Source organism: Bacillus rossius, chromosome 15 (assembly GCF_032445375.1).
Source record: "Bacillus rossius redtenbacheri isolate Brsri chromosome 15, Brsri_v3, whole genome shotgun sequence".
NCBI lineage: Eukaryota > Metazoa > Arthropoda > Insecta > Phasmatodea > Bacillidae > Bacillus > Bacillus rossius.
The window spans coordinates 16,872,910-16,887,379 of NC_086342.1; the positions used below are offsets into that span (position 1 = coordinate 16,872,910).

A 14,470-nucleotide genomic window follows, 5' to 3' on the forward strand; every position below is an offset into this window, starting at 1 on the left:
AACACGTGTTCGCGTACAACACACGGTCGTGTCCTTGACACAGCCACACGCCATATTGTTTTGGTAAAATTCTTGAGTGGTGTATGATTTAGGCAGAACTTCTTCAGAGAACTTACCACTACCAATATTTAAAAAAGGAAGGGGATGTATTTCCCCACGAAGAGCGTCAACAGGATTGCCAATGTACACTGAGAGAAAGGTTTGTTTGCCTCAACAAAACATTTGCTTGTATATGGCGAAATAAATATATTTTGTTAATTCAAACAAATGTTTTGTAGTAGGAAAGATTCTGTTGACTCAACAAAATGATTTTGACAACTCGAATATATATTATGTTAGGTGTAACAAATTATTTTTGTTACCTACCGAGTTTGGTTAAGCTAACAAAATATTTTTGTTCCTCCAAGTAATAATTCGTTTCGGCATACTATGTAAACGAATATTTGTTTGATTCAAACAAAACCTTTTCCTCTGTGTAATCACCCCCGCGCACAGAACGCCCCGTATCGAGATGTCCGATAGGGCCGGGCGAGGTCCACAACCACCGGGCAGCGACTGTCCACCACCTGGAAGCTAGGGTCCCCGGGCGAGCGGACATGCGGCGGAATGGACCGCGGGTAATTGAATCAAAGTCTGTACGTCGCTTCGCCGAGGGGACGCGCGAAAAGAACCTGCCAGGGGGGAGGGGGTGTTTCCTGGAGACGGGTATAGATGTATCAGGGAATATAGGGGTGGAGGTGGGGGGTGGAAGTGCCTTCCATCACAGCCTTCGTGGCGTCCCGGCCGTGGTATATAAGCCGGGCCCTCGGACAGCCATCTTCGCAGAAGCTGTTGTCCGGAGTCCTGACCACAGACTCCAAGAGACGCTGTGTGTTGCGCAACCTTAGGTGAGTGAGTCATGCTGAGCAGACCATGACCGAAAACTTGACGAATGCAACTTTTTTTTTTTGTTCGACGTGATAACGTCTTTAGAAATCGATGAACGCCGGCTGCACGCACGAAAAATCGTCACGTTCCGCCTGAGCCGAGCGTGAAAGAACCGGCCGACCACCGTGCGAGAAAAATCTTCTAAAATATCGAACAGGTCAAGGCGGGCGTTTTTTTTTTAACTAATTGTCCGTGATATATATTTAAATAAATTATTTAAATTAAATTTGCAAAAACTGTAAATAATATTTGAAAATTAAAAAGTATGAAATTTTTTATAAATTTTTTCTTATGACGTTATCACGTAAAATTATCGTCTGTAAACCAACTTTACAGACTACCCCCCCCCCCTTTTTTTTTTTAATCTATGGTTCCGTCGATTTATTAGTTTTTTTTTTTTTAATTATACAAGTTGCTATGAAAACACTCACATACTGACTGGTCCACCTCGGGGTACATTTACAAATACGAGCGTGACTTACAAAAAAATGCTGATTCTATAAGAAATATTGTAAACTTCAATTGCCTGTAACGCACAGGATGTCCCAGAACTCTTACGTCAAGCCGAGAACAGGTGACAAGCCAGTAAATTGCGAATCTGAAAAAATAAAATAAATAAATAAAGTGTCGTAGTTTGAGAGCTGTTGACAATTTCCCCCCCCAAAAGTTATTAAACACCCACCCTGCACAAAATTATTGGATTCGGTGACCTGCATTTTTTTACTACGCAATCATAAATATTCATTCTGTTGGTAACAATTCAATATAAAATCAAACACGTCATACTTTTGAGGGAGAAAAAAAAATCTCTGCGTGGCTTTTGCGGCAACAATTTTTAATTGGGTAACTTTTGATTATTCACACTTTAAAAAAATACTAACTAAAAAGTTATTTGTTTTAATTAGCCATGTTTTCAAATAAAATGTTAAGTTAAGAAAGTATTTTTTTTACAGAAGAATAGTCAATTTTTTTTTCTGCCGCGTGAGACTTCCAAGTAATTTTTTTCCCCTAAAAGTGAAGCATGTTAGACTTTATTTTGAATTGTTATCAACTGTAGGGATTATTTTTGATTGCGTAGCAAATATATTTAGTCACATTATCTAATAATTTGGTGCACGGTGAGTATTGAAATTTTTTTATAGCTCGAAGACTATGACAATTTTTTATTTTATTTAGAACCCTGAAGTATAGAACACCGCGTCACAAAATTATAATTTTCGAGGAGAGCAAGTTTGCAATTTGTTTCAACTTTATTTATTTTCAGGTTTCTTTACTAGTGGTAGTAATTGTTTTATGAAACTTTTAACACATTATTCTTTAACATATTTATTTCACAAAAATTAATATTTTCAGCCTAATAGTTTAGTTTTTTCATTTTTATTTTTTTTTGGGGGGGGGGGGGCGAATAGTGTTTTAGGTCTAAGAATACAAAATTTTCACTTAGCACATAACGGTATGAATAATTTATTACCAATACATTGAGCGAAAAATGTATTACATGGACTTGGTGCTAATTATATTTCATAAAAAATGGACGTGTAGATCTTTACTTCCTATATATATATAATATACATATATAGTCAAATATTTGTATAGACTGATCATTAGTACTGATATAAAAAACGCGGATTCATTTTGTGATATGCTAATATTCGAAAAATTATTGTAAACCTTTGTGCTGCTTTTGCCATTGGCTCGTTGTTAAGCTGGGGTCAATTAGAGATCCCTCTATCAAAGAAGTATCGAATCACAATTGACCCAGTTGAGACTCCTGAAGTCAGCAACAGGTGAAGTTTTGCCTGAGCTTGGATCGCGGAATCTATCGTAGAGTTCATTGGACCCGCGAATTTTCCCGGTACCTACTCGTCAATCGATATAACAAGGTCACATCCTTTGCGGGTTTATACGTGGTTGCACTTGTTTACACGTGGCTAAACTTGTTTGCACGAGCTGCACTTGTTTACACGTGGCTACATTTGTTTATCCATAGCTGCATTTGTTTACACGTGGCTGCACTTGTTCACATGTGGCTGCACTTGTTTACAGGTAGCTGCACTTTTTACACGTAGCTGCACTTGTTTACACGTGGCTACATTTGTTTAGACGAGGCTGCACATTTTTACACGTAGCTGCACCTTTTTACACGAGGCTACACTTGTTTACACGTGGCTAAACTTGTTTGCACGAGCTGCACTTGTTTACACGTGGCTACATTTGTTTATACATAGCTGCATTTGTTTACAGGTAGCTGCATTTGTTTACAGGTAGCTGCATTTGTTTACACGAGGATACACTTGTTCACATGTGGCTGCACTTGTTTACACGTGGCTACATTTGTTTAGACGAGGCTGCACTTTTTTACACGTAGCTGCACCTTTTTACACGAGGCTACACTTGTTCACGACCTGCTCATGGGTCGTCAGGGGCGTGTCTACAGCTCTGTGGTCCAATCATAAACGCGAAAATGTGTACACATATGTGTATTTAAAAAAACATCCCTTTGGAAAAAAAAAATTTGCGTAGAAATAGTTTGCATTGCTACAAGAAATATATCGTGACTTTGCACAACATGTGTCTATGGTTATTTATGCTTGTATTAAATACGTTTATCGAGACAATACTGAGTATTTCTTACGAAAATCGGCGCGTAATTCCATTATTTAACAGATGTTTCATTCAAGCATAACGTTTTCAAACCATGGGGGGAAAAATAATAGAATTTTCAATAATTTGACTTTATTTTGTTTCATTATGCTTATTAATGTGCGCAGTTGATACCGGGAAACTATTCACGGAACTGTTTACGAAAAACTTTAAATGTAGGAGGTACTGGGACAACACAAAAGCATAGTTTTTTCTCCTCATGTGAATGCACATATGTATGTTTTTTTTTTTTACATGAATGTTTCTGTTCCATTTTTACATTGTCGTTAAACGAGTTTCAGGACACGATCATAGAGCAGTGGTACTGCACGGATCACCGTTGGAAAAAGCAGAACATGCCGGGGAACCCAGTGCTATGCCGGAGCCTCCAGGAGGGGTGGGGGGGGGGGGTGGTGGTCCGCCCCTGCAGACTGGTGACAGTGTGGAGGGGGGAGACCCCTGAGAGGAGAGCAGGACATCTTCGGGCTAATGGCGGTCAGTGGGCGTGAAGGGTATCGACCGGCCGGCAGCAAGTGGTCCAAGGAGAGGCTGTTATCTCTCGTATTTGCTCTACGTCCATCAAGGTGCTGGGGAAGGGGGGGGGGGGGAAGGGAAGGAAGAACCATGCGCTCGCCTCTACCGGGTCCAGGATAACGCGGTGTGCCTGGGACTTTTAAAATTGGTTTCCTAGTATTTCATTTGGACTCACGAGGATCTCATTGGCGTATACATGACTTGTTGAGGGCACACACACACGCGGTACGCAGGGCTTCAAAATAAACCACGCTTTTTTTTTTTTTTTTTGGAACTGCTTGAGACATCAGAGTTGTGTCTGTTTACAAAAATAAAAAATAAAAATATTAAAGAATACGTTGAGGACAGGTGTGTGGTTGTGTTACCATATTTAGTTTTTTTTTTAAAACTTTTTTTTTAAGAATGAAAAGGGCTATAACGCATCTTTTCAGATTAATTTTTTTTTTTAGACATGAAACAAACCGGTAAAGGTTAACAAAAACACTCAAAGGACTTGCATTACACCTTTATCTTCATTTCTCAGCCATCTAATGTCACGGTTACCACTCGAATTTCATAGTTGTCCTATGCTCGGCGAGCATCCTAAATAATTTTTATTCTAATATTCCGTTTTTTTTTAAATCATTTCAAACAGAAAACATTAATGAACGATTTTTATGAACTTTAACGGCAGATATTTATGTCAGCCATAGCATGTACTGAAAACATGGAAACTTGTGGTGTACAGTTATGGATGATCTTTGGTCTGTAGTCTAAGTCTTCAAACACTTTAATTTTAGCATATCATTCGTAACTCAATAAAAATTAAGTTTTTTTTTCAAAACCGTACTAAATTTTTTTTCTGGGTTTTGGGAAAACAAAATTTTTATTGATTTATGAATAATGTAATGAAATTAAAGAGTGTGAACACATAAGCTAAAAACAAACTGTTTATTCAAAACTGTATACCACACGCTTCCATGCCTTCAAAACATGCTAGAACTGACATAAATATTTGCTTTCTAAGTTCAATAAAACCATTAAACAAGGAATCGTTTAGTACGATAAGACTTTTATAAACAATTAGTTACTGTTATATAAATAATTTATTTAAAATAATGTGTAAAACACGCAATGTTAGAAGCAAAATAAAAGATATTCCAAGTGTATGTTCACACTGTTAAAACGGAACCCAGAATTTTGAAGTTGGAATAAGACGTAGTTACTACTACGGTTTCGTTATTTGGAACTAATAAGAAAATTACGTTTATTTGAGGTTTATCATTCTTCGAGAAGTCCACACATGTATACTGTAAATTCAACACTCTCGTGAAATCAGGGAGAAATTGTTTTACTTTTTTACTTTTTTATAAAATTAAAAAAAATTAATTATTTATACTCTATTAACTGGTGTAGGTGCTACGCGGAGTATATTTTTCTTTACGTCAAAATGTCCAGCCGTTTAGAGCCTGGACGTTCCTTTCGGCACCTATGACAAATAAATAGTCTCATATTTTGCAAGCGAAAACATGGCGGACGTTTCCGTGTGCGGGGTTTCTGTTGGATTACTTCCGTTTTCCGTTACAGATCCATTCCTTCAATGTTCCAGGTTGACGAGACGTTAAGCCTTGATTCGTTCATTCATTCATTCATTCATTAGCTCACTCGCCTACCTTATCTTGAACGAAGTATCAACACTGGAAGTAGAGCATCAACTCGCCACAGGGAAAACATAAAGCTGGATTATATACGAGGGAGACTAGTTAAGCCAATTATAGTGGAGACGAATACAGCTGTTGAGCTGCATTGAAAAAAAAGTTTTGATTTGTCCATAAGAGAGTACGTAAGTGAATATTATGACAGCCATATTGAAAAGAACTGTTTTTATTTTTTCCGGTCGTTGCCTACTAGCAAAAGTCTAGTTTGCTAGCGCGTGCCCCATTTGGAATCTTCCAATATCTCTGTTAAACAGTGACGTACAAACTGTGGATATATTACATTATAGGAACAAGGGCACGCAAGAAGCTACATTGTAATGTTTTTTTTTTTTTTTTAAATGGAACAGAACTATTAATTTAAAATTACAGAAATTTGTAAATTTGTATATTTACATGAAAACCAATGTATCTCTAAATAACAGTGCTCGCAGTAATACTGGGTTCGGATTCTTGACCGGGGCATTTATGCTTTGTGTTGTCTCAGTGCCTACAATAGTTAAAGTTATTTGTAAACTGTTCCCTGATCATCTTTCCAGTATTAACTGCGCACTTTAATAACACTAATAAAACAACATAAAGTACAATTATTGTATACTCATAATCATTTCCAAGGTTTAAAAGAATATGTTTGAATGAAATAGGTATCAATTAAAACACTAACATTATGCGCCAATATTCGTAAGAAATACTCAGTACTATTAACGTATATTAAAAAAATAAACCATAGCCGTGTGTTGCACAAATATCTTTCTTGTAGCTTTACAAACTATTTCTTGACAAATGGTTTCCAAAGGAATCTTTTGTAAATCTACAGCCCTAGCTGGGACATTAAACTAGAAAAAGGGGGGGGGGGGGGGAGGAAGTCTGTATGGTGCGGACGCATTACTTCCAGGATTTAAAAGGAAAAAATTACAAGCGTAAATATAATTATAAAATTATTGTAACTTACCTACAGGTTACAAATAAATTATTTTGACAGGATTATTGTAATCATCAGTGGGCTACAATAATGTAATACCGCCCTATTATAGCACGACGTACCTCATATTCAGAAGCGACAGGAATAAACTAACTGTGTTTCCAAGTAGTCTGTCTTTAACACCGGTTTGCACACGCGTTATAATAAGCATGTTTGTTCCGTGTATTTAAAACTTAAAACATATTCAAAACTTAAACACATAAATGACTTGTTTTAACGAAGTCACCAAACAATCGAATTGACGACAAAAGTATTTAAAACAATTAAATAAAAAACTTATTTTTTCAAGTTAATTACTACATAAATTTTATTTGCGAACATTGGAGTTCTGAAAGTTTAATATTCCCTAATATTTCAGTTGGAAAGTCTAATTTTCTTCTAAAATGCAACTATAAAAAACACTTACTGACATAAAAAGATATAATGTTTTTGCTGAACCTCATCCTTCACAAAATCCTGGCTACGACCGAATTCCCCCCCTAGGCCGGGGCGTGGTGTTTGGGGGGGGGGGGGGGGTTAGGGTATAAATACCCCCTCCCAGGCTGGAATGATTATTTTTTGTTTTTAATCTTTGATGTTATATTTAAGATTACTTAAATTTATGACATTTTCTTTCTTTAAAGGTTTTATGAATGTCTAACGTTCAGTATTTGAGATTACAAATTTGTAAATATTCCATGGGAAAGGTGGGTATTCAGGAAGAATCAGGGTGGGGTCATGGCCCCCCTCTGAAACTTTGCTTTCCAAAATAACACAACTCATTAACCAGCTTAAAATGATTGATGTATGGTTCAATAAATGGCAACTGAATACGAATTTTTTTATAAGTAAATCCTTCTCTTCAAACACACGTTGGGACTGAATCAATTTTTATAAGGAAAATTATTCATTCAAGAATTTAAAGTTAAAAAAAAAAACACTTAAAGTTCCTCAAACAGCCTCAAAATGTCTTTTCTTAAGATTATATATATATGGCTATATATATATTAAAATTTTACAGGAAAGTTGGGGGGGGGGGGAGGAATAATTCCATCCCAGTTGCATCAAAACATGTATTCCTACAACTTCCTTCGGCCCCAGCCTTCCACAAATCCTGGCTGCGACCATAATCTAAGGCCAAATCTCTGAATTATTTAATGGTATGATCTACAACTGTTAAAAATTTACGGACATTTGAGTTAACTTACTTTGAATTTGAATCGAAAAAGAACTTTTTAACAAAAAACATTCGAAAATTTGTTAAGTCTGCGGTAAGAACACTCATAATTTATTTAGTCCACCTTTGTTTTAGAACGAAACATCAACTCAGGAGTCGAGTTTCCGCGAAGATTCAGTTATTTGAAATCACGAAGAACTCATTGTGTGTCTTGAGTTAAGATGATTGTGTCGTTGAGAAGTGCGCAGGCCTGAGTATAATCTGATAAGAGTGCAGAAGTGTTGGGTTCTGGCGCGATCCTGGCGCGGGCTCCGCCCAGCACAGAACAAGGAGGGAGATAGAAGTGCGACTCTTACATGGGAAACTGAAACCATGTTTCGCGCGACATGTGACACTATCTGTTGGGTGGGCCCATAACTACTAGCAAAAAAAATAAATAAATAAAAATTAAATAAAACTAAGAAAAAAACCTCGGTATAGAGGTTCTAGTACAAAGTTTTATGTTAGTACTGTAAATTTATCTATTTTACGACTTATTACTTAATAATGTGAAGAACACTTAATGCAGTTTTGTAATAAAAAGGTCATGTTATATATATAAATGAGTAGGAGATGCAAACATTTCTGGTTTGCCACACCACAAAAATATGTAGCTACCAAAATAGAGTGAATTCAATTTTCACTGGTTTGTTTGACCGATAATAGCTTACGCATTACTTCCCGCAATCGATGTAGCTATGTTAGCGATGTATTGCGGAAGCCACCATCTAGCGGACGGGCCCAGAACTGCCTTCTCGCAGGTCCGGCCGTCATGCAGAGAGCGATGCTGGTGCGCGTGGTGTTGGCGGCGCTGCTGCTGCTCCTGGCGGCCCCCGCGGCAACCTCGGCCAAGAAGCCGCCCTTCAACGGCAGCATCTTCGGCAAGCGCAGCAACTACGTGGCCGAGCTCCGCGGTGAGACCTCACCCCCTCACCCCCCCACCCCCTCACCACCTCATACCCTCACCCCCTTTACACCTTACCCCCCTCACCCCCTCATCACCTTTACACCCTACCCCCCTCACCTCCTCACCCATTCCCTACCTCACCCCCTCACCCCCTCACCCCCTCTCCCCCACACCCCTCTCCCCCTCATCGCCTTACCACCTTACCAACTTACCCCTTACCCCTTACCACCTGTCATCTCACCCCGTTTCCCCTCAACCGCTTACTCCTCACCCCCTTACCCCCTCACCCTCTTACTCCTCACCCCCTAACTCCACACCCCCTCACCCAGTCACCACGCCGCTTCTCAAGCGGAGCTCCTCTGCTGAGGGGGCTACAATTACGTTCCGATCGCAATAGGGGAATAGTCAGGTACGTGGTGGGGGGAACCGGTAGAGCAGAAGAGTGCGTCAGCGGCGACGCCACTCCAACGCATGCGCTAGCGGTCGAATGGGGAGAGATACGTATCGTAGCATGCATGCTACATGCTAGCTGTAACAGCCGGGAGGGGAGACGGAAGGGGATATGTAGAAATGACGCAGCAGTGAAGCTACGGGATTCTCGTAACTCTGCTTGTGTTTGTCTACTCCTCAGTTTTCGTAACAGGTAACGATTGATGGTAGCATATTGTTTTCTTTATTTAATTTAAAGTATCTACAATGTATTTATTTGAGTGGAAATAGAGATATCGTAAATTTTTATGGGAATAGTGTGACTGGAAATGTAAAAAAACACGCATGGACTTAAAAGGGTTAGCTTCATAAGTGCACGTGAACACTGTGTTTTTAAATGTCAAAAGGACTTGCAGGCTTGTGAGATAGACTTTACAAGTGTAATCTTTTGTTCGATTGGGGTGTTTTTTTTCTTCATTTTATTCAGCTGGAGTTCGTGATTTTAACATCATGCCTAAAAATAATAAAAAGGCGGTAAAAGATAAGAGGTATAACCAAAGGCAAAGTGCCAGTGAACGGATGCGAGAGTACAGAACGCGGGAAATGGCATAGATATATTTTTTTACCATTTGAAATCATACCCGAAACCTTAATAATCTAAATTTTTATCTCTTGTTCAATAAAAAAAATACTAATAATTTATCCCTAAATAAGCAAGAAGTTTCACTTATGTTGCGCGTGGACTACACGCACACATTTATTTATTTTATTTTAAAAATTGTTGACCCAATTGTTATGCCACTTTGTAGAGATACGGTTGTTTTTGCATGCACGTGTACAAATTTACAGATATCTGTGATCTTCCATTCACGAATAAAAAAGTTACAGTGTAGAGACACCGTGTGTGTGTGTTCTGTTCGCCAGACTACGAGTCCAACGGCCGGGTGCTGTCCGCCATGTGCGAGATAGCGTCGGAAGCCTGCGCCTCGTGGTTCCCGCAGACGGACAAGCGATAACGTGGACGAGGTTCAAGGTCAACACACGCTCTACCGGAGACACAGTGAGTCTGCCAGTCAGCCTGTTCGTCACAGAGGCGTGAACTCCCCCTGGGGATGGAGGGTGGAGGGAGAATACTCAGAAGGGGCGGGGGGTCGGAATACTACCATACTGGAAGACTACCATAATAACAGTATTCCGCCTGGCCTCTTCGAAAAAGGCGGAAAAAGTACCATAACCGAAAACTGCCATACGTTCAAAGGACGAAACGGAATTCTGCCATATTTTCGTATACACTCTATGGAAAGAGTACAGCGGCATTGCCCTCGATGTAGTGTATAGAATACTCGGTAGGTAGCGCTGTCAACCCTCTAGCTGTTTCTCAGGTTAACTTTAAAGCTTACAGATTACGCTTCTGACGGTGATAGTTGCAATTACATATAACGTCCAGATCGCAGACGAAAAAAAATAAATGTTTTCTTATTATTTTTATTCTTATTACGACGATTTAAAAAAAAAATACATATGGTAGTTTTCCATGTACGAAGGAGTATTCTGCCACAATTTCTTATACATTCTATGGAATGAGGAAAACGACCTTACTCGTAAAATCGTAATGTAACTAGCTTCATAGAATTTACATTTTTGCACAAAGAATACTTGAAGTAATTGTAGTGCAAATCCAACGCAAATATTCAAGGGCCATATTAAATTATTTAAAGTCTATGAAATGGGTTTTTAAGTTGAAAAATGCGAGGGAAATATTTTTGTGTTGTTGGCACAGGGCAAGCAGCACAGGCGCTCTAGGGGAGACATAGGCTCGTACATGGAATGTTGGTGTGATTTGCACAGCCTTTCAGTCTTTCAAAAATATTATTCTGCTTCTTTAAAACCGTCAGATCAAATTGAAATTCAGTTTTTCGTGTCTTACAACACTTATAAACGAATTATGACATATACATAAAAAATAGGTACCGTATAAGCACATACTGATACATATATTTAACTTTACGACAAAACAAGAAACAACACAACACACAGATAAATAAAGATTGATTAAGTTCATATTAACTAATTGTTACTTTGGTTTTCAAAAAAATCTTAAACAGAAACTAAAATGGAGTATACAAAATAAATATGACTTTTTGTATTTTACCAATGAATGTTTCAAGATTATTCAAAAAGAGTTATAATTTTTTTTACAAATTTTATAGTTACTAATGGTTTTAACAGTGTCACTTATTCTATAATTGTTATGTCTGAAGCATCAAAAATTGTAAAAAAAAAAAAACGTATATAATAAAATGTGTACCTATCACTGATTGAACGTCTTGTAAATAGAACATGCAAATAAAATTTATATAGGAATGTAGCATATTTAAAATACCCCACGTTTAATGTCATTTCTTACTATGTGATAATTATAATTAATTAAATTAGTTGCTATCGTTTTTCAGAGACGTTTGTTAAAATTAAAACCAGATCTGGACAGCTTAAATATCTTGCTGAATAGTTTCACAAACATATTTCCATTTTTTTTCTCCTGCAGACTTTTTTTTGGATCAATTCCAATTACAGTTGGAATATCATTTCTTCAATATTAAAAAGTAGTTGAAATAAGCTACTACTTTGCGGTACATCTAATGCAAAGCGTCTATTTGTAATATAATTAAAACAAACATATACTAACCACGCATTGTTTGACGAGGCCTAAAATTAATAATTTTTTTTATAATAAATTGGATTGTAAATAAAAAAAAAGGATTTTCTAATGTTGATATAAATTGAATATATTATTTATATCTGGGTGTTATACTGGCGCGCAAGTGCACACAAATATATTCCGATTACAGTTTAAATAACATTTATTCAATATTTTTTCGTCAAAAACGACTAAAATACTACATAACATAACAGTGGCTAAAATTTAACTGCCAATAATACTTGAAGAAAATATATACCGATAAATCTCACTGACTGATATACCTACAATTAATTCAAATATTTTATGTACAAAAGCAAAAATTTTTTAAATGTTTTTTTGATCTTTATTTATAACATGCTGGAATGATGATGCTACAGTTACTAAAAACTAAAACGCTACAAAACTACAAATAATATTTTTGCAAAACTCCGTTCCCGGCGGTGATTCAGTGTTATCTAAAAAAATATTTTGAACTAATGCTATTTTTTTTATCTTTCAGAAGATTTGTCGCTTCCCTGGATCCATGCAACTCACGGAGTGGTTCTTCAACTCAAGATCTGAACATTTTTTTAGTCGTCTTCGCCACAATGCTAGTAATTAAAAAAAAAATAGTCAATATATATTTGCAAGAGATTATAATTTTCCAAGCATATGAAAAAATTGTTTGTAATGTACAGGAATGATTTTTTTTTTAAATTATCATTCTACTTGATAACATATTTTAAAATAATATTAATCATGTGTGCTGATTTAATTTTCTCGATTTTGTTCGGTAGTATTTTAAATTTAAATTTTTCATCAACAGAAAACTAATTAATTATAACAGCTTTAAATCTTAAATATTAGAATGTTGTACTTTCTTTATCAAAACCAATTTAATAAAGCCTCTATAATAAACTACATGTTGTTTTTATTTATAAAAAAAGAAGAAAATAAATTTGTACTTTATTATGTAATTTCTGAAAACTTTAGCCTATACAGCACACCATTTTAGTAGATACATAAATGTGGAAGTTTGGATGTTTGGATATTTGTAACACAACCACGTCTTTGAAAACTAATTAATTCTGATATAATTTGAAGCAGAGGTAACCCATACACTAGATTAACACATAGGCTACTTATACCTTATTATGAAATTCGCTGGAGTCACAAGTCCACGACGGAAACACGACACGACAGGCCCGACACGCTCAGTAGCCAATGAAAGACGAGATCCGCAGTGACATCAGCACGACAAAATACGCGCTCCGACGGCCCGCAAGAAGTAGATTATATTTCTAACTTCAAGTCTTTCTGCACGGCGGAAAGCAAAACGGAAAACCTTACAGATTTGAACTTTAAAAAATATTTACCTAATTGGTAAATTTTATGCTGAAAAACAAAATTTCGTTTTACGTCTGGGCACACTTTCACATTTGTAGTGTGACTTCAACTGTTTATTATGCTGATTTCTTTTTTTTTTTAGCATAGCTAATAGCGGAATATTTTCTGTACTTGTAAATAAAAATAAACTTAATCTCACTTTGTGCAAGAGACGACTAAATGTTATATTGTTATGCACTTCTGCTTATCAACAGTAAGTAAAATATTCATGTAGGGCCGACAGTGTTTTTGGCGCATTGTTTACTGCTTTTTATGGAGATTTTAGGTTTGAAATGATTTGCCGACAGCCATTGTAGATTTCGTCATGTTAACGTTGTCGTGGTATTGTGATCGTGCCTTGCTAACTCTTGTCGTTTTGGGCCGATGTACGACGCCTAATCGTATTTGTCTTGTGTTCGTCGTGACATTGTGATTCCAGCTTAAGGGAATGAAAATGAAAATGGAGTGTATTCGGTTTGTTGATAAAAAGTGAAGTCAATGCACTGGGTAATAATTATATCCACTCTGGGTGCCCTTACGACAAAATTCTTGTATTCTTGGAGTTATTCTGTTGTTGCTTCAAAGACAAGACATATGAACACAAAATATTTGTATTTCCATGTGATTACAAACTAAAATAGCGGGGAAATAAAATAAAGGGGAAACCACTGTTTATATCTGATTTCGCAAAACTATCTCTAACCATTTACCCTACCCTCTTAAATCATAATTTTGCTACTTCTTGGTTAAATTTTGCACACTTGATGTTCAAAATTAAAGAAAAAATCAATATCTATCACCGATTAAAAAAAACTATTCCCTTTCCTTTAAATGAAGGTAATTAATTCTAGTTTAGTACTACCTGATCACCCGCGGCTTAGCTAAGGCAAATTTAGAACATAACTATTGTTTTAACTTTGCAAAAAACTGTTTGTGATGAATTTAATCAATACGTAAGAAAAGCAATATACACATTAAAATATCAGTTCACCTTAAAGTTTCACTCACATATATATATATTTTTTTAATTTCGAAAGAGGCGATGAATATAAATATTTATTTTCATTGAAGATAAAATATAAAATCATCCACC

General features: G+C 36.6%; 1 protein-coding gene across 1 annotated transcript; it reads left to right on the forward strand.

Moving 5' to 3' along the window:
• The first annotated feature begins 813 nt into the window (after positions 1-813).
• LOC134539307 (SIFamide-related peptide) lies at positions 814-12,912 on the forward strand. Its single transcript, XM_063381225.1, has 4 exons — positions 814-887; positions 8,737-8,889; positions 10,236-10,371; positions 12,512-12,912. Exons 2-3 carry the CDS (start codon positions 8,748-8,750, stop codon positions 10,325-10,327), a joined length of 234 nt encoding a protein of 77 aa, XP_063237295.1. The 5' UTR covers positions 814-887; positions 8,737-8,747; the 3' UTR covers positions 10,328-10,371; positions 12,512-12,912.
• Positions 12,913-14,470: the final 1,558 nt, after the last annotated feature.